The 20,674-nt window shown below is 40.3% G+C and overlaps 1 protein-coding gene across 1 annotated transcript in view; it reads right to left on the bottom strand.

Annotated features, from left to right (window-relative positions):
• Positions 1-20,674, bottom strand: part of NRG1 (neuregulin 1) — a 1,165,780-nt gene that overhangs the window by 904,690 nt on the left and 240,416 nt on the right. The window contains exon 3 of the mRNA XM_023737842.1: positions 13,903-13,913. Within this exon, the coding sequence (XP_023593610.1) occupies positions 13,903-13,913 (11 nt within the window). The remainder of the gene's footprint in view (positions 1-13,902; positions 13,914-20,674) is intronic.

The raw sequence follows: 20,674 nt of genomic DNA, 5'->3' as shown, positions 1-20,674 counted from the left end.
ATCTCACCAGCTGTGAGAAATTCTCCCTATGCCTCATTCTACATTTGCAGCTCTCAAAACTTCCTCTAATCTAAATATTTACAGTGTCTAATAGAGGTGAGCTACAGCTGCATCCTTCACCAGGCCCTAATATACTGAAGATCTTAAGCCTGCAGTTTCTGGTTCTGAAAAGGAAAAGGAAAAAAAAAAAAACACTATGATTACTTTCTCAGCTCTGAAAATTCAAAATTATGCATAACAATTTTATTTGAAAGGAAAAATGCCTTTATCCAAGGATGGGAAAATCGGAGAACTCAAAGACTGGCTTTGGTTTACAGAATAATGGATGTCCTAGCTTAAACACTTTGGCGTATCTGAAAATGCACGACCCATGGAAAGCGTTGACTTTGCTTTACTATTATCACCCAGTGTTTATATAGCACTGTTTTCAAAATGCCTTGTTATTACTAGTTAGTTATAGGTGACTCAAACCGTTCGCGCTCAGCTACTAACCTAAAGGTTGACAATTCGAATCCACCCAGCAGTGCCATAGAAGAAAGGTCTGGTGATCTGCTTTGGTAAAGATGACAGCCAAGAAAACCCTATGGAGCAGTTCTACTCTGTAACACAATGGGGTCACCATGAGTCAGAATCAACTCGACAGCAACGAGTTAGGATGCACATTGTATTCTTGTCTCGATATTTTATTGGTACCAAATGGAAGGATAAAATATCGAGACAAGAATACTATTGAGACAACACAATATCTTCCCCACTACAGTCACCCTCTCTCTCTTATTGGTTGATTTTTCAAATGCAGATGAAGCATGCTTTATTAAGGGAGCATGCATGGCTTTTTACTCGTCTCTTTCTCACCAAACAGAAGAAAAAACAGTGTTTTCTTATATTCTGTAGTAACTCTTTCTCTGGGCAGTGCTGAAAACCAACAGACATCATTAGGAAAATGACTGAGACACGAAAAACTCTTATTTATTCTGGATCTAGTTTTGAACCAAGGCTGCCTGCCATAATTGTCAGACTTCCACAGGGTGCTAAGTCTACTGAATGTATCTGATGTAGTTGGAATAAGAAAGAGGGTATTTCAGTATTGAGACAAAAAAAAGAAAAAGATAAAAGAACAAAAGTGGTGGGTTGTGGGAAAAAGAGTCCTCTCTTATATAGTAAATGCAAAATAAATCTTGTGAATTAATTTCCTGTTAATTTAGTTCCTGGTGATAGAAAATAACAGAAGTGTAATTAAAAAGTTCTTTCCCCACTTGAACTGTATCCAAGAGTTTCTTGAAATGTAAGTGCTCAGAGCTATTGAGTGAGTGTCTATAGCGGTGGACATGTGCTACCTACACATGGGCGCTCAACATGCCTTAATTGTCATCTGACATCAAGGGAGACCAAGTGCATCTGTTCCACCCTCATGCACCCTAATGGTCTTAATGGTCAATGTTATATTAACTCAGCAATGCAGACCTCAGTAATGCTGCACAAAACAGGATCAAGTAAAATAAAGCAATATTATCCTTTTGAATTCACATTTGTCTCCTTTAACAGACTCTTTCTGCAAAGTAGTCTACAGTAAAAGCAACTCATTTTTCCAGAGCAAAAAGTATTAATCATCGTGCGTCCTGGGCCAACAAGAATGTGTATCAAACAAAGCTTTGAACTGGTTCAATCAGGTTCAACCCCCTGCTGAGAATTTGCGTTCCCAACCCAGATACACTAAATCAGAATCTACAGTTTCACAAGATCCTCCGGTGGTTCTTATTTACACATAAGAATCATCTGCGGATCTTGTGCAACTGTAGATTCTGATGTAAGGACCACCTGGGGATTTTGTTAAAATGTAGACTCTGATTCAGTATATCTGGTGTGGAAATACAAATTCTCAGCAGGGGGTTGAATCAGAATGAACTGGTTGGAAGCCCTGATATCAAATTGAATTTTCTTTTTGTTTTGTAAAGGAGGAATTAGATGTGTGTGGAAAGGGAAAAAGTTATTAAGAGTTAAGACGAGTTTACCCTTTTTTGTTTGTTTGCTTGTCTTCTGTTTTTAAATAAGAATCACAATTTCTTAGTGTAAGTTTCAGGAATAAAAGAAACAAGATGCTGACTGTTCAGGGCAGACTGCTATATCTTGACACCCTTCTTGCCTTCATGGAAGAGAGTCATATAGTGGAGTTTAAAAATGGCATGGGGGTGGTGTCTGACGTCCTCTAACTTCAGAAATAGGGAGAGGAATCAAGACCAACAGCCCAAGGCTGATTCCTATGAGATGGAGGTCAGACATGCCTTCTTTCTTCTCCATCTTTACCAATTCTGACACCAACCGTCCTTCCCACGGCACTCTTGACTTCTCTGCTGGGTTCAATAATTCATTGCAATGGCCACACAGAACTCACAGACCATACTCACAGTTATGGGGTTTATTAGGGAAGTAACAGGTTACAATTCAGGTTCAGGAACACTCAGGATACAGTTCTTCCATCAGGACAGCCTCTGCTCAGCCATGCCTGCAGGCATACCTTACTCTGGCCGTTGGCCTCTGCTCTGCTTGGGCAAGTGTTACAAGGCTCTTTTAGCTCTGCCGATAAGTGCCCCAAGGCACCCCACTACACCAGTAAGCCGAAGGTGCTCAGCTCTAGCTCCCTGGGTCCTCCTGCTGCTGTTTCACAGCTCTCTGTCTCTCAGTCTCCTGATTCCAGGAGCTTCTCAGAGCATGGATTCTGGGTCCAAAAGATACGCTCCACTCCTGGCTCTTCTTTCTTAGTAGTGGTGAGATCCTCCCTTCCCACCACTGGGATGGCTCATTTTAAGCCTAGCAGGATGGCAAAACTGACCAATCCCCTTGACGGGCCACAATTACCTTATTTGCACAGTCCCACTCAATCACTTGGGGTGGAGTTAAAAGACCATGGTGAGAAAGGCCACACAAAAGCAAACCATCACATCGCAGGAGTGCAACAGGAGGAACTGCTGAAATCAGGCAGCAATGAGCAAGACTTAATGCAATATAAAATTTCTCCCTATATGAAGTCCTTTTGTGGGAAAGCTGAACCATGACAGAGCATTGGATTTCATGAAATTCTTTTTGAGGGTCTCTCTCAGCCATGGAACAACTCAGCAATAGAGGTGGGCTTGCATCCAAACCATTCTCTATCCACCATGCCACAGAACCTCCTAAAACGTGCACACATCTGGTTATTTTTATGAAGAGAAACTGCGAGCACAGAGCTAAGAATACAAAAGAAGAAAACTCTTCATTTATTAACAGGCACTCATTTCTTGATTCTTCATTCCCAAGCCACCATCCTATCACAGATCACTGTTGACCCTAAATCTAATTTCTTGTCAGTTTTGAGAGTTGCACAGGAGATGTCAATTTAGTCACTGAGTCAAACATTGTTCTTGCAGTAGCAGACTTGAGCAGCCCTTTCCATACAAGATGTACCTAAAATTCTTAGTCAACAAAGGACTGACAGCCCACAACAAAGTTTTTCAACCAATCACTAACTTTAACCAAAAACATTCCAACTTTTAAGCTTTGCTTTCAAAAGGGCTCTGAGGAAATGACTTTGCAGTGAAGTGAAAGAAAAGGTACAATTAGACCAAAGTTATATGATTGGTTTTATTTTGTTTTCAATTTTTCATAAAACCCTTACTCAATATTCAAAATCCTGTAATCCAGAAGCACTTATAAAATGGTTACAATCAGAGAAAGAGCTGGTATTTCTCCACTCAATAAACAAAATGAGCCTTTCATTTTCCTTCAAAACCAACATACCTCATCAAGTTTATGTTAGTGTCTTTCCAACTAAGTTTTTACCTTAAACATTCATTTTTAAACTCCTAAAGAATTTTTATAACAGCATTCCATTTTTATCTATTTTTGTATTTTATTGAGCCATCCATCCCATCAAGCCTATCTCTTAATTGGGTTCCTTACCTTCTGATTACTTTAACATGTCCCCGGATATAATTAGACTCAATTTAAAATCTGTGTAAATTCCAATTTTTTCACTTCATTATGATCTTCTCAATCCTTTTTTCCTCTTATTTTGTTTTTGCAAACAGGCGATAGTTTTTCTTTCTTAAACACCCTCTTTTTTCATCAAAAGAAAGGGAAGACCAGCAACCACAACATAATTTCATGCCTATCTTTTTTCAGCAACTTAAAGAAAAATCTCTTTCCTTCTCAACTCAATATAACATGGTTTCCTAGGATCTTAGTTACCTTGCCACTCATTGTTTTCTTACAAAATTGCAGCAGCTAAACACTGAAATTCCCTGGCTATTTTTCTTGATTGTATTACTACTGCTTGTTAGTGATGCCTGCTCATTTATCCAAATTTGGCCATTCTATAAGGTAATATGAATCCAATAAGGCCACCCTTTGCTCTTTTAATCATATTCTTTTCCAGTAGGTGCACATGTTCACTGCATACTTAAACATGATTAGATTCCACTGCTGCCTTGATGGGATTTGATCCCATCCCATAGCAATTTGAGAATTCTGTCATTTAATGAATTTCTTAGTTTTTAGACTGATGCTTGAAACTTGATGGAAATCATAGGTACATTTTTCCTGTGGACCTACAGTTCAAATTCAACGTAGAGTAGAAATAATCCCTGAAAGACAGAAACAAAGGAGGAGATTAACATGTACCAGGTTTTTCTTCCCAAAGAAACTATGGAGTAGATCAACAAAGCCTTTCAAATCAGAAGAGAGTTTCCTCAAGCAAAACAAGTTTAAAGAGTGAAGTCCTGATTTGAAGAAAAAATTAGAATAATGTGTTAATGTATGCTTCAATCCTACCCTCTTACTCCCACTTGAGTGGGGGACTTGGAGGCCACACCAGGGGCAGCTCAGAACCTAGAAATGGGTCTCTGAGTGCCTACATCATCAGGTCAACAGCTCAGGTATGGGCACTATTGGCAGGAGTACAGGCTAAGGGCTATGCAGTGGGTCTATGTAGGAAGGATGTTCTCAAGGGAACAATCAGAAAGGACACGTCTTGTATTGCAGTTGGGTAGAGGACACCTGTGTCTGATGGAAAGGGACTACAGTGTCAAAGTGAAGACTTCAGATAAAGCTTAAGTCTTCAGGATAAGGTCAAACATCTAAGAGAGACCAAAAATTGAAGAGACATTAACCCCCAACCTAGCCCTATCATCATAGATGTGGGTTGCTCCCATCTCTATAACCTAACCAGACTTGATAACATCTTCACCATGATCACCAAATAACATTAAAAAGTCCAGTTAGCTTTCTTTACAGAGGTCTGTCTAACCTTCTTTAGAGACTCAAAAATACTTGTGAACTGAAAATTATTTTAGAGGTGATCATTTTAGAAGTAGTACACACACATCATAGCTAAGTGCAGACCATGAGTCATCCAGACCTGAGTCGAGTCCTGGCTTTCCCATTAATTAATGACCTTGAGCAACTAACATAATCCCTCTAAATACTGGTTCCCTTATGTACAAAATGTTGATGACAGTAATACTTACGTCATCGGATTCATGCAAGGATTCGATGAGGTAGTGGATGGCGTATGGTAAGACATTATTAAAGGTCAGCTGGTGCAGTGGTTAGGAGCTTGGCTGCTAACCAAAAGGTCAGCAGTTTGAATTCACCAGCCACTCCTTGGAAACGCTATGGGATAGTTCTACTCTGTTCTGTAGGTTCACTACGAATCAGAATCGACTTGACGGCAACAGGTTTGGGTATTTTAGTTTGGCAGTGGTGGAAGGTGAGGGTGGTGAGAGTTATGGCTTCAGAGTGATACAGAAGGGTGAATAAAACTGACAAATGAAAAAGGTAAAAGCGTAACGGCAAGGGTCACAGGGAGTTTTAAGTAGACTAGATGAAGACTGGTCTAACTATACATTTGTGTAAGGCAAGAAGTCAGGCAGTCCACTGACCGACGCAGGTCTTGAGTATGGCATGGATCCGCTGAAATAAGGACAACAATCAATGAATTAACATCCAGTAAGAAGTGCACTTGCTTGCCTTCCCTGGTCAAATGAGTGCTTGATCAACTTTGGTAAAGGATATATTTGGCATGGTTGCACTGCCATCTTCATTACTCACTTACCAAGGAAAACTTCCCTGAGCCTCTGTTGGCTTCATGCCTCTTTTCCCACCTTTGAAACTAAACTGAGCATCAAAGGAATCCCTGGCTTCTAAACCCAGATATTCCACCATCAATATATAAGGGCCCAGCCAGCTATAAAATTGTGTGTGTATGTTTCTGGGATGGTGGATCACACCTGTTCAGGGTCATAAAGAGCTGTTGAGAGAGCTGGTTGGCTGACAGAATAGAATAACTATCCCTAGAACACTGTCATCTTGGCCCTGAAAGAATGAGACAATATCTTAAACTTATTGTATTTAGAGAGTTCAAGAGCTTCTGGTCCAATATAGTTGACCAAATAATCTTTTACTATATACCTATGGCAAGATACGTATTTCAGTATATGGCTATCAAACACATACATAGATTCCCTACCTCCCCTTAAGTCCTGGATGAACAGAGAACTGAAAATGTGGTATTTTTCATTGTAGGCTCCAATATAATTCTTAAGCCAGGAACTAAAAACGACAGCCATTCCCTTAGATGAACTGAAACCAGTAAATTTGCCAATTTCAGCTTCTGAGTTAGTGTATATTTTTAAAATAATCTAATATTTAGTGATATCTGAAGATATCCAACTCAGGGACCCAAATCACAGTCATTGCAGTTTTTATTTAAAAAAAAAAAAAGTGCAAAGGGATTATACACAGCCTGTCTTATATCATATGGTTTTATGCAATACAAGTATGAACATGCAGATTAAACCACTCACCACAGACACTGAAATCATCACCAAGATTTAAACTAGAGTGACGTAAATCTAACAAAGGACTTCAAAAGAACAAATTGTTTTTGGAGAAAAATAAAAATAATTTTGAAATATTCAAACTAAGGAAGGGACAGGTTAGGTGAAAGCCTTAAATCAAATTAATAATAATAAGTCCATTTAAATAGCTAGCAGTGTGTTCACCCATTCTTGTCACCTTTTCCCAAAGCTAAGAGGAAAGAGGCACACATGTTTGTGTGTCCATTTTCCATTTTGTGGCTTATGCACTTTGAGAAAGGAAGCAATCTTTCCCCCAGGCAGTTCTGAGCTGGATAAAAGGAAACAAAGCAGGAAACCATCTTTCTTATTAAATGACGGTGTTCTCTGTACTGGTTTCCAATGAAGAGAAAAAAAGGAACGCTAAAAGGCTAGGTCCAATCACGTAATGTTTGGATTGAATTTAAATGTCAGCTCAGCCAAACAAGTTAAAACTAGACACCTAAAACATGATGTCAAAAATTGTTATATTAAAAAAACTCTACAAATTGCTGTGTGATTGAATGAACGACTGCTTTTCTAAGTTTCAGAAAGAACGGTGTCCTCCCAAATGGCATCACCCGCACAATTCAGAGACTAAAAACGAAACATAAAAATTCTCTGATCTTACACTTCAGAAAATCACTTCACTTTACAACTGAAAAATGGAATAGACTAACGTTTTAAAAGCTACTTTCCTATGCGTGTATACAGACTGCTATATTTTATCAAGTTTGTTAATTCCCATCTAGAAATAACAGCAACACCAGTTCTTCGGCTTTTACAGACAACAAGAGTAAAAACTGTATAAACATCATACAAGAAACTACACTAGGTCTGAAAAATGTACAAAATAAGCTCTCTAATACAATTGCATTTGTAGCGTCTTACAGGAGACTTTTCCTCTTCCGTTGTAATAAACAAAAAAACCCAAACCCTTGCTATCATGTCCATTTGACTGATAGCCACCCTGTAGTACAAAGTAGAACTGCCCCATAGGATTTCCAAGGCTGTAAATCTTTACAGAAGCAGACTGCCACCTTTCTCCCAGGGCAGCTGTTGGGTTTGAACTACTGACCGTTTCAGTTAACAGTCGAGCATTTTAATCACGGTGCCACCAGGGCTCCTTTCCATTGTAATCCAACCAAACCAAAGCCATTGCCGTCGAGTCAATTCTGACTCATAGCGATCCTATAGGACAGAGTAGAACTGCCCCCGCCGGGTTTCCAAGGAGCGGCTGGTGGATTCGAACTGCTGACCTTTTGGTTAGCAGCCAAACGCTTAATCACACAGTAATAGGGGTAAATAAATAGCATTTGGGCCCCTAATCATTCTTATTCTCTACTTCTCTCTTCTTGCCCAAAATGTACCAATGAAAGTCAACAAATTGTATCCTTTCCCTCCGTCCTCAAATAGCATTTAATAGTAAAAAGGTTATTGAAGACCTGTTTCCTGGTTCTGGCCCAGCAGTCTTCCGTTGCCTAACCTTAGACAAATAACTTCCTTTAGTTTTCAATTCAAGTAGCATTTACTGAGTCTGCACATTCCTGGCACTCTAGTGGTACAGTGGTTAAGCACTAGGCTGTTAACAGAAAGGCTGGTAGTTTGAATCCACCAGGTCGGGGGTTCGAACCTTCCAGGCACTCCGCAGGATGAAGATGTGGCCGTCTGCTTCCCTGAAGATTTACAGCCTTGGAAACCCTACGGGGCAGTTCTTCCCTATCTATAGAATCACTATGAGTCAGAATCGAGTCGACAGCAATGTGGGCAGAATTCCCACAGATGGGCAATGGCAACCTCCTCCCGCCTGCCTGTCATGAATCTGAACAAGGCTGTGGGATGGCAATTTTCATAGAAACTCAGTGAGTTGTGGCCCTTAAGTAAAGTTGCCTGCAGCGATGGTTGGATGGTCCCAAAAGTGCCTGAGAGGAGAGAGATGGGGCTTAGAGAAAAGCAGTCAGAAGGAAGGAGCCCTTGAGAGAAAGAGGGCTGGGACAAGAGCTGCAGGCAGAGTCTAAGGCCCAGCCTGCCTCTCCAACTGGCCGCTCCCAGGCGTCCCCGCGGAGGAGCATGGCCGCATCGCAGCAGGGACGGGTCACCCAATAAGAAGGTATGCACGGGCTTAACTGCTTACTTACTAATCTGTAGTGCACAATTTCACCCAGTTTGCACCACATCACCAGGTGAAATTGTGCACTACAGATTAGTAAGTAAGCACAATTAAGCCTTGCGTATCTCACTTACTGTAAATCGATGCATACTGTGCTTACTGGTTAATCCGGCCCTGACCTCAGCATAGCATCCAAGTGTGAGATCCCAACATGTAAAAGATCATCAAACGTGAATTTCCTTCCCCAAGATATGCATCTTGCTAATACACGACTCCTCAGCTGGAATTCTAAACAATTTCCCCCAGTTTCTTACAGGTGGTAAATTGTCTGCACCTGAGACGTGTCTTGCTCCGCAGGGCCGGTTCTTCTTGGTAAGAGATGGGGGACCAGGGAGGGCCACAGCTAGGGCAGCTAACCTGCATTTGCTTCACTGCAGAGCAAGAGGGCGCTGCTGCTTCCCTCCCAGAGGCCGGTTCCTACCGGGCTGTACTCACTGGTTCTTAGTAAGTAGGGGCTTCAATCTTATTCATTCACAGGCAGTCCTGGGGTCCCCTTTTACTCTGTATAACAATGCTCTCTGTCTGCCTGGTGTTCAAACCCACTGGTGAGTCTATCACGGATTCCTCATAGCCAGCAGTGGCGTCAGGAGTGGTGGAGAGCTAGGAAATGGAAAACCCTTTGGCCATTGTAAAGGAATGCTCATTAGCCTCTGTCCCCTTTTCCAGGAATTCGGAAACTCTACGGCTGAGTCAACAAGAAGTAGGAGTAGATTAAGGCCTTCCTTCATAAGCTGGAGGTGAACAACGCATTAGTAAAGAAGTAAGAAAAGACAGAGATGCCTTTGGTGTTCTCTATTCTCCAAGCTGCCGACATCTCTGGTGTCCACCTCTGCAAATTTTTGCTGGTTGGCCCATCAGGTACTCCCTCTGCCCAATCCTCAACCTCTTCTCTCTCCTGCAGCAGAGATTTCTTGAAAATGCAAATGTGATCGTGCCACTTCCACCTCCCCCGGCTCTCAAATGTTTCAGTGGCTTCCTAGAGCTCTCTGTTAATAACTAAAATCTCTAACATGACCTACAGGTCAAATATGAACTGGCCCCTGGCACTTTCATCTGTGCTTCACTCCCGCTGTGCTACTCTTTCTTCTGCAGCAGCTCTTGCCTCCTTTCAGTTTCAACTTTGCATACACTGACCCTCAGCCCCGTGAATTCCATCCCCTCATTGTGCCCGTGTAGTTGTGTGTGTGCCTCAGATTTCAGTTCAAACACGCTTTATCTGAGGAAAGGCTCTCTGACCCCTGCAATTAGGTCAAATCCCCATGTCAATGGGCTCCCACAGCTTCCATTTAGCACAGCCGATGAGTATACAGGTCTTGTGTGAATGTTGGATTACTACTTCTCCACTGCGCGAAGTTGTAAGCTCCATGACCGAAGGACCTTGGCTTTTGCTGTCTTACTTGGCATTGTGTGCCCAGTGGCTAGCACAGTGCCAGGCACAGCGTGTTGTTGAATGAATGCATGAATTAATAAATGGACAATGAATGAACAGATGCTCTAGTCCTCAGTCTCTTCAAGTCTCCTGTACATTGATGGTCTGGACTAGATAATATCAAGGATGCTTCACCGACATGACGAATTAATTTTTTATTACCTCGTCTACATTACCAGGTACAGGCTGTGTTTATATTTGGAATCCATTCATTCAATATATGTTGCTGAAAATATAAAGATAAAAGATGAAGTCTTGCACTCAAGACATTCACAGTCCAATTACAAATCCAGACAAGTTTATTAGAATACTGGAGACCAGAGTGCTGGTCACTTTGTCCCAGGTGTACCCATGAAGCTATGAGGGGGCCTGCTGCCATGCCTAACCTACTCTGGGAGGTGGTACTATTATAGAGGAGAGGAGGGAGAGGCGTGTCTAGACGGCTTTCCGGAAGATGTGAAGGAAGATCCGAATCTTGGGTTAATCAGGTAAAAAAGGAACAGGAGAGGAAAGACTCTCTGACAGTGCACATGCGTGGACGTAGAAGAGAATTTACTCATTTCTAAGTAGTGCAAGTAGCTGCACATGGCTGAATGCAGTTTGTTCAGCACATAGGATGAACCCACAAGTGTTTCTAATCACCCTTCTTGGGTCTGAACTTTTTTACTACCCTAATGCACCCGAGGGATTTGAAAGTATGACATATCTATCAATAACAGTTGAACACAGAGACAGTGATGCTCAAAGGTCACGGCCGGTAGAAGCCATAACAAGCTAGCCAATGCATAACTTGCCAAGTGACATCAAACAAATAAACATATATTGCTACTTTCAGGGAAACATGTCAGATTTATGTTCTCATTTTATACATGGAGAATTGGAGGCACAGACACATATTTGCTGATATCTTCCAAAGAATTAATGTTAGAGCTATGAGAATGTTCAGTGCTTCCAGTTTCTAAGAAATTGGGAATGTCGATAAACAGTAATACTCTTATTTTTTAAATCACTGGAAAGTTTGGCTGTAGCAAAGCCAAAATGAGTACTGAAGCAATTATCCTAATAAACTTAGGCAAAAGTGTCTATTAGATGGTTAAAGTGTGTTTATTACATTATCTGAATTTAATAAATCATTCACATATCTGCTTCCATTTGCTAACGAGTGCCTATTTCAGTGCCATTGCTGTTGTTTTGCAGACCAAAGACACTGAGTGGTATGAATGTGCTTATCAGCAGATTGAGAGAATGGAAGCCAACGAGGAAATGGAAAACACCAATGAACCGTAGAGCCTTACTTTGAAGCTTTACCAACCCTACTCGACCCCCAACCCATGGCTGCAGCTGACAGCTACCATCTGGGAGGAGTTAATCAGGAAGGTGGTGCAGAGAAAGTAGCAAAGGAGCAACTCTGAAGATGCAACAGACAAACCCTGTAGGCAATGTGGCTCAGGAGGATGCTCATGGCCATGGAATTGACTCTTACTCATGGCATTACAGAGTGTGTTAGAGTAGAATTGCTCCATAGGGTTTTCTCAGCCATAATCTTTACAGAAGCAGATGCCCAGGCCTTTCTTCCATGGCACTGCTGGGTGGGTCTGAATCGCCAACATTTGGTTAGTTGTTGAGTGCAAACCATTTGTGCCACCCAGGGACCACTTGTGCCATAGATTACGCCAAATTCCCCAACAGTGCCTGCAAATCAAGGCAACAAAGTCCACTTTCAGTGGACTCTTCATGTTCTTGTTATCAGAGTTGCCATTTCTAGCTGACTCACAGCAGTTTTCACATCTTTGTCGAGGCTGCATATCTGAAGTGATTCTCTTAAAGGGAAAATTCGGTTATCGCACACAAAAAAAAGTAAAATTGCTTTAAACGCTGATATTATTTTTAAAGGGCAAATCAATTTCTAAAACCAAATTAAATGGAAAAGTCTTTAAAAAGTCATGCTAGGGTTAAAGCATGTTTTTAGGTATACCATTTAGTCGTCCAAATCAAGTTAAGTTCAAAACCAATGACTTTGTGTCTCAGAGCAAGTCTTTTCCAAGAAAAAGTACAACTATCCAAAATAAAGGTTGAATGTTAGATATTCTGCCACAAACCCAGCGTCAGATTGTACAGAATGTCACCAGGCTATATCAGATTGGATATTTGCGTGTCTTCCTTTACTTTGCAATGATCATTAACCTGAGTTTTACAAATACTTTGCAGTTTGAAAGAAATCATGGAAAATTTCATCTGGCTTAAGAATGAACACATCTACAAATAAATGAAACACATTTCCTTACTCCTCACTCCCAACTTTTCTTTCTACACACAAAGTGAGAGCTTAAGGTTCATGTCTCAGAAGCATCTCATAGTAGAAGAGAGATATTTTCTACTTGTTGGAAAGGCATTCATTTGCTTTTTAATCCATATTTTTAAAAATACTTCCAAGGGTCTCTTTTCCTCCAAGACTTCAATTTCAGGATGGTTTACATTCCCAAACAAAGCAAAAGATGAAAGAGTTCCAGTAGGACATTATAGGTCATGTGTAATCTACTCAGCTTTGGAAATGCCAAGCCTGATAACAGAATGCTCTCAGTCTGGCTCACATCTTTAAGAAACAAGAGCCACCTGACTTTCCTTCTTCAAATGGCAAGGTGAACTATCAGCCTTTTCATCCAGAAATGCTGAAGATGAAGTCTATCACCTGAAATGATTACCAGATTGATAATAGAAGAAGATAAAGTAACAGACCACATTATATATTCACAATAGGTCACTGTGGGTCTAGAACTTTCTACAGGATGACTTGGAAAAAGCTTTTGTCCATCAACAGAAGAGGAAGGAAAGAGGGCTTTGGGTCTCAACTTCTTCATTTCAAGTTTCTCTTAATGCTAGGGTTTGCCTTGTCTCCTGTCTTCCAACACATCTTCAGATTCATGGAAGATTCTAATTCTAGCTGACTGCATCGTAACAGATGCAATGGCCACTATACCGGAAGCACATTTTCCTGGAAGAATTGGAGGAAAGTTTTGTTGTTTTGCTTTTTTTTTTTTAAAAAAAAAAAAAATGTATGTAATTGATTTAAATTTTATCTAGATATAGATAGCTGCCCACAAGTTCAACTGCAACTCATGTTGACCTTATGTAGAACAGAATGAAACACTGCCCTACCTGCATCATCCTCACCATCGCTGGCATGTCTGAGTACATTGTTTCCCTCACCCTTGTTGGCCCTCTACTTCCCCAAGCACGATACCCTCCTCAGTGATTGATCCCTCCTAATAACTGTCCAAAGTAAACAACTTGGACAATGTTCTGTTGTGATCTACAGGGTTTTCACAGGCTAATTTTTGTAAGTAGATAGCCAGGACTTTCTCCCTAGTCTGCTTAGTGTAGAAGTTCCACTGAAACTTGTCCACCCTGGGTGATGCTGCTGGAATTTGAAACACTGGTGGCATAGCTTCCAGTATTACAGCAACATGCAAGCCACCACAGCATAACAAACTGACAGGCTGGTCATCAGTTTTCAACGCTGCTACTAGTGTTTTTTTTTTTCTTTTTTACAATGTTTCCTAATTTTTAAAAAATTTTTCCCTCTACATTTAACTATTTAAAAAGTTTTTACTAATAAGTGGGCTCCTCTGTGGGTCATATACAATCATAAGTGAATTTTAACTCCATTTCATACCAACACATCAAAAATATTGGGAGTAAAATATGGTAGGAAATACTGCTTACATTGCTAATTAACATGCATATAAGAAACAAGAAAAATGTTTTTGTTAATGCATATAGTTCCAGACCAGAAAACCCAATCAAAATGAAAGATTTAAAAATACAAATATACTGTAGCTGATTACAAAAAAAGGTAACATCCACAAAACTAAGTTTTTCATGTTATTCTACTTTCCAGTACTATGCCTTAGGTAATCAACTCACATGGCTAGATGCTGAATGCTTCAGGTATGTAAGAAGGGACACCTGCATGCTGAGGAAAATCAGTCATCTTAAGGGTTATTTCTTTGGTTGGTTACTTTAACATTTTTAAGAGAATATTTTATTTACTTCAAACTTCATTCAACTATAATATAAAAACATATGTAGCTTCTTATCAGCAGGTAGAGGACATGATATTAATTATGTAAACAGATCTGTGTCATACCAACAAGACACTTTATCTGGCTAGGACAGCATTAGCTTTCCCTCAAAGTGCAATCTACTCAACACTGCAGTGGCAGGCTAACGGGGAGGGGAGAGGTTCTGGACCCTAACAGGTGCATCAGTTTGTGCGTCCCTTCAGTAGTACAGCGCTTACGTCATCCATCCATGCCTTCCTCTTCCCATCCTTGCCCCCTGGACACAACAAGCTTTCCAAATGAATAATACTGACAATGACACCTATGGTAGTGTGGTCACTTTAATATCATTAAGGTTGAAAAGTCAATAGATTTCTATCTTTCTGTGGGGTAGAAAGAGTCACTTAGCCACTCTGAACCTCAGCTTTTTAAGCAGAGCAGGGAACAATTTCTCCCCTACCTATTTCATCACAGTTGTTATGAGGATCAAGTAATACAACACGTGAAAGCATTTTGAAAATTTTTGAGGAATGTAACCATTAAATTGATTTGAAATATCTTTGAGTTTATGTAGGTGAAGTAAAATGGAACTCTAAGACAATTATTTAAATGACACAAAAAAAAGTATAACCTTGGCTATTAAAAATGATCTTTGCTTTAAATTACCCAGACTGACTTTTTATGTTGCTCAAATACACTAATCATTATTTTTTCCCCTTCACCTTTGCTTGTAGAGAGTCAAAGCTGCAGATGTTATTATTGTTGTCATTATTATTACTCTATGGCACACCTGCTAGTCACAATCCAATAACTATTGAACATATGGCAATTGCTTTTCATGCTAAAAAATAATGGGCATATGTTGTCTGGTTAAATGACACATCTAATAGGTTTGAAAGCTGAATCATAGCAATCATTAGGTACAGACTTGTCTTTTCACGACCAAATGACCACCATGCAAACTTTTCCTGATCTAACTCTGTTCCACAGAACTATTTTGCTGCACAAAAGTGCTGCTCTATTCTAGATTGTTCTTATGATGTCTTCAGTATTATGGATGTGTCCACAGTCGTGAACATCGGCACACACATCTTGACGTTCACACTGATGCTGACATTGCTACAGCAGCTTGTACAGAACTCAGAATTCATTAGTCATAACAGTGTAGATGTTGAGCCTACACCACAAGGTAAGCCCAGGAGAGCCTTTGACTGTGCTCTCTCATCCTCACAGCCCTGTACACCAAAGCTCCCTCTCATCTGATGCTCTTTCCTTTACAAACAGCTTGGGGTTCATGTGTTCTATTTACCGCCCTGCGAGCACATGGCCGTCCAACTCTTGATCATTAATAATGCTGAAAGGCTAACAAATACTTGGTTGTCCTAGGCACGGTTTTGCTAGTGGGTGCTATGTCGGTCTCTAGGCTTTGAGTGAGCAAAGGAACTAAGCAGGCCTATTGTCCAAGTCTAGACACACGCTACGGACTGAACTGTATCATGCCAAAATATGTGTTGGGATTCTAACCCTTAAACACCTGTGGATGTAATCCCATGTGGGAATAGGGTTTTCTTTGTACTATCAGGAGGTCCTATTCAGTGTAGGATGTGTCTTAAACCTAATCACCTTTGAGATATAAAAAGAGCAGATTATGCACAGATATACCCACTGCTGTCAAGGCAATTCCAACTTGTAGAGACCCTATAGGACAGGGTAGAACTGCCCCTCAGAGTTTTCAAGGCTGTAAATCTCTACGGAAGCTGACTGCGACATCTTTCTCCTGCGGAGTGGCTGGTAGGTTTGAACCACAACATTTCAGTTAGTAGATGAGCGCTTTAACCACTGCACAACCAGGGCTCCTTAGGCACAGATATTAGGAAGCATAAATGGGGGAAAGACAGATTCCACATGGTGATTGCCAAGGAACCCAGGAACCCCCAGGCTAGAAAAGCTGAGACAAGGATTCTCCCCCAGAGCCAACAGAGAGACGGCCTTCCCCTAGAGCCAGTGCCCTGAATTCAGACTTCTAATCCTCTAAACTGAGAAAATAAATTTTTGTTCATTAATGCCACCCACTTGTGGTGTTTCTGTTACAGCAAGCAATAGATACTGGCAAACTAAGACAACATATAACCCACCTATTATGGGAAATGGCTGGGGAAAAAAATGCAATGGAATCAAAGTTACATTTTCCAGGGTCCATCTGATTTTGAAGAGTCAAGGCAATGATATGAATATCTAAATAGAAGGCTGGTCAAAATTTCTGTTTTCTCCATACGACTTGTTCTTTCCCAAAGAGGTGCCTTTATTCAGCCTTATTCCCCCACGTCTGCTACGCCCAGTTTGCCCCTATTGAGTCCCTTCTCTTTCAGCAAATTCATCTTCATTTGCTGAAAGATGAAACAAGAACCCAAACAGATTCATCCAATCACAGGGGACCATGTTGCTTTCATAGGAGAATGTACAATGGATGATCAAATACACTTTACGTCCAGCTGAGTGCTCTCACTGTGCAGATATACCTCACCCTGTGCAATAGTGGATGTTGTGGTGTTTGACAGTTATGTGTAAATAATTTTTTTGATAAAGCAAATTATGTTTGTAAAATAACTTGTAATTTAAGACATCATTATAGCTCTTCAGTTTCCAAATATTTTTAGTATTTCCTATGCTAAGTGCAGACCCCCCCTTCCAAAGGACCAATGATTCGTAAATGTGCGTTCAGATGTGCAGGCAAAGTAATGATTTCATGCAGCTCTCACTGTGATGCAAATAACAGCCTTCACTAAAATGGGTACAGTTTGGATTCTGTTGGGATGGAAGAACAAAATCATGATGGACCCAGGAGCTGTAACAATAATGAAAAAGGATGAATATTACTGGAGCTTGTTGCCTTCAATTTTACAGCTCCATAGACTTGTGCTGGTCAGTGCTGCAGACACAAAACGCATCTGATATCTTTATTAACAGTTAATATAGACCTTGTCTTTACAGTCTTACTATTTACTTTTCAAAAAAAAAAATTTAGTAATAAAATGTTTGTCCTTCAATATACTTCTAAAACTGATAACCAGTCGCCATTGAGTCAATTCTGACTCATGGCGATCCCATGTGTGTTAGAGAAGAACTGTAATCCATCGAGTTTTTAATGGCTGATTTTTCAAAAGTGGATCACCGGGCCTTTCTTCCAACGACTCAAACCTCCATCCTTTTGGTTAGCATCTGAGAGAATTAACTTTTGGCACCATCCAGGGACTAAATTTAAAGTAGATATCTCTAGAGGTATCTAAAGTTAATGCCTCTGATTATACCCAAAAAATAGAAAGGACACTATTCAAAATTAATTTTTTTCAAATATTCCAGGGTACAGTCTTTCATCAAGCAGGTATCATAGAATATTCATATAATTCTTTTAACAAAAGTGTCCAACAATTACTCTTACAATAACCACACAGTATGGAAATCCATTTTCCCAAAGAGAAACACTTAAAATATTGTCCTCTGCTATTAATGCTACTCCCAAGACACATCAAACATTAAAATCCTTTCATAGTTTAAAAAGAAGAGAAAAATCATCTTTTAATTAGGAATATGGACTGAAAGCTCTGGCTTTTTCTTCCTACTCCTTCAGCGAGAAGGCACTGAATTCACTAATTACAAGAACCTGAATCCCCATAGCCTGGCCTACAACTCTTTGAGGCTGACCGAATCACTTCCCTTTTGGAACACTGATTTCCATTCACGTGTTAGGTAATACTATGCCTGCCAAGGCTAGTACGGTGCCAGGAACCAAGAGAGGAAGAACTTAAAGGAGATGATGCCCAGCAACAACAAATGCTATGGAAAGTGGACGTTGCGGTCAGGGGTTGTGACGAGGGGTCACATGATGGTCCCTGAGAAAGCAATTTCAGTTGAGCAGAATGGACAAGTATCAAATCACAAGTGCTGAAAAAAGAGAGTGAGTTACAAGGAAAAGGATGCAGAAAGTGTAGACTTCTCTTGAAAAATGACTGGTGATGAATCTGGGAGGAAGATTGGAAAAAGGTGAGAAGAGGGAGGTGCTTGGGAAGCTTGTGCCTGGATACCACTGAGGAGGAGATGCTAGAGTACACCCCTGTGGAGTCCGGGCTAAGAAAGAGAGTGAGTGGGCCAGGTGAAGGGTGGGAAGGGGAGGGACCGGTAAGAGAAGGGGACCAGAAGGGGCAAATTACGCTTAGCAGATGCGAGGAGCTAAGGCTGAATAAAGGCACATATTTGTGGAAGAAAATGTCATATGGGGAAAACAGAAAATTTGACCAACCCTCTATTTAGATTTTTATTAGAAAAGCTAACAGTTTTATTAGGTTATTATTTTCTCATATTTTTAGAAAATATATTAAAGCAAGACTGCTCCCTGCCAGATTCCTGATAAGAAATTAAAAAAAAAAAAAAGATTATTAAAAACAAAAACAAATCCATTACCACTGAGTCTATTCCAACTCATAGCGACAGGACAGAGTAGAACTGCCCCACAGGGTTTCTAAGGAGCAGCTGGTGGATTTGAACTGCCGATCTCTTGGTTAGCAGCTGAGTTCTTAACCACTGTGCCACCAGGGCTCCAAACAGACTATAGAGAAATATATTGCTGACTCAGACTTACAAATATAATTACCATATTTGCAGGGGAACTCAGAAAACTGTTATTGAACAAAGAATTCAAATTCCTCTGCTCCAGAAATATACTAATAAAAGCACAATTAACTGTAATAGAACAAACATCCCATTGTCAACCATGACAGAAACATCAAGAATGGGCCAGTACAAGAGTAGTATCCAGCACTGTCTCTCCCGTTAAGGAAGAAATCTTAGGAAGAAAAAGAGCCCATGGTGGCTTTCTTGTTAAGAGACAGGAGAAACGGGTAGAATACTATTTGATACCTATCAAGTGCACCGCTGTTGCTCCCTCATGGTGCCCAGAGTGATTCACAAGTTTACAGTCTGTATCAGGGAAACTTCAGGTGAAGTTAACATACGTGTTTGAAATGAGTTAATCCTTCTCTCCTGAAAGCAATATCGTCAATACTCCTTTCTCATGATATCTGGACATTTTCATAAATACTAATGAACAATTCATTGGTAAACAATTATGCAGCTGTGCTGTATCAGAATGAGGGCCTTAAGTAAGTTTCATAATCTAGGGCTGAGTCCCAACACTGGTATTTACTAGCAATCTGACTTGGGCAAGTGACTTAACACTTCTCAACTTTGTTTTCTTTAGCTGTAATGTACAGATAATTCTGACCACAAAAGCTTGTTGGCTCAATGAGATAATTTATGTAAAGCACATAGCACCGCGCCTGGTATGAGATGGACATTCAGTTCATCATTAGTTCCCTCCCTTCTATCCCTGTGGAACCTATTTTAAAAGAAAAGGTTTGTGTGTTTCTGCCACCCAAAATCTGTCCCTCTGGATATGTTAAAGAAGTGGATTCACAATGTGAAAATAACACCTGATTCACACCAATGTGAGCCTGGGTGACTGGTGAGGATAAGCCTCAGAGTCACATAAATCCATAAGGAATGAAAATGTTGGCCAAACACACCACTATCTCCTTGAGAAAGAAAAAGCCTTTATTAGGTACTCTCATGTAATCCAGAAATCCTGTTGGGATTTTAGAGGCAGTCATCTAGTTATGCATCTTTGAGCCCTTTACAAACTTAATCAATATTTGAGGCTCTAACATATTATTTTCCAGAATTGTAAACATCACAGAGTATATAAAGAGCTTGTATTTTGTTATTCAGATCTGGTAATTTCATGAATTCCTAAACAGACCCACCATTCGCATTTATAAGCAAGAATTTCCCTGTGTTCTATTGCGTATCCAAAGTCTAAAACTGTGTTAACAACCCCGTAAAACCAAATGAGACTAACAAGGTACAGGAGTCCAGTGACAAGGGCCAGAAAGCAGAAGGGGACAAGGAAGCTGGTGATAGGGAATGCAAGGCTAAGTAAGAATATTGTTGATGTGTTGTGAGATTGTTAACTATTGTCATAGAGCAACATTTGTAGTAACTGTTAAATGTGAAACTATTTTGTTCTGTAAGCCTTCATCTTAAGTGAGAATAACAGCACAATTCAAAGAGCGTAGTCAATGTCACTGAACTG

This window comes from Trichechus manatus, unplaced genomic scaffold (genome assembly GCF_000243295.1).
Source record: "Trichechus manatus latirostris isolate Lorelei unplaced genomic scaffold, TriManLat1.0 scaffold00109, whole genome shotgun sequence".
In the NCBI taxonomy this organism is placed as follows: domain Eukaryota; kingdom Metazoa; phylum Chordata; class Mammalia; order Sirenia; family Trichechidae; genus Trichechus; species Trichechus manatus.
The sequence above is the reverse complement of the archived record's forward strand: the minus strand, read 5'-3'. Positions and strand labels throughout refer to the sequence as shown.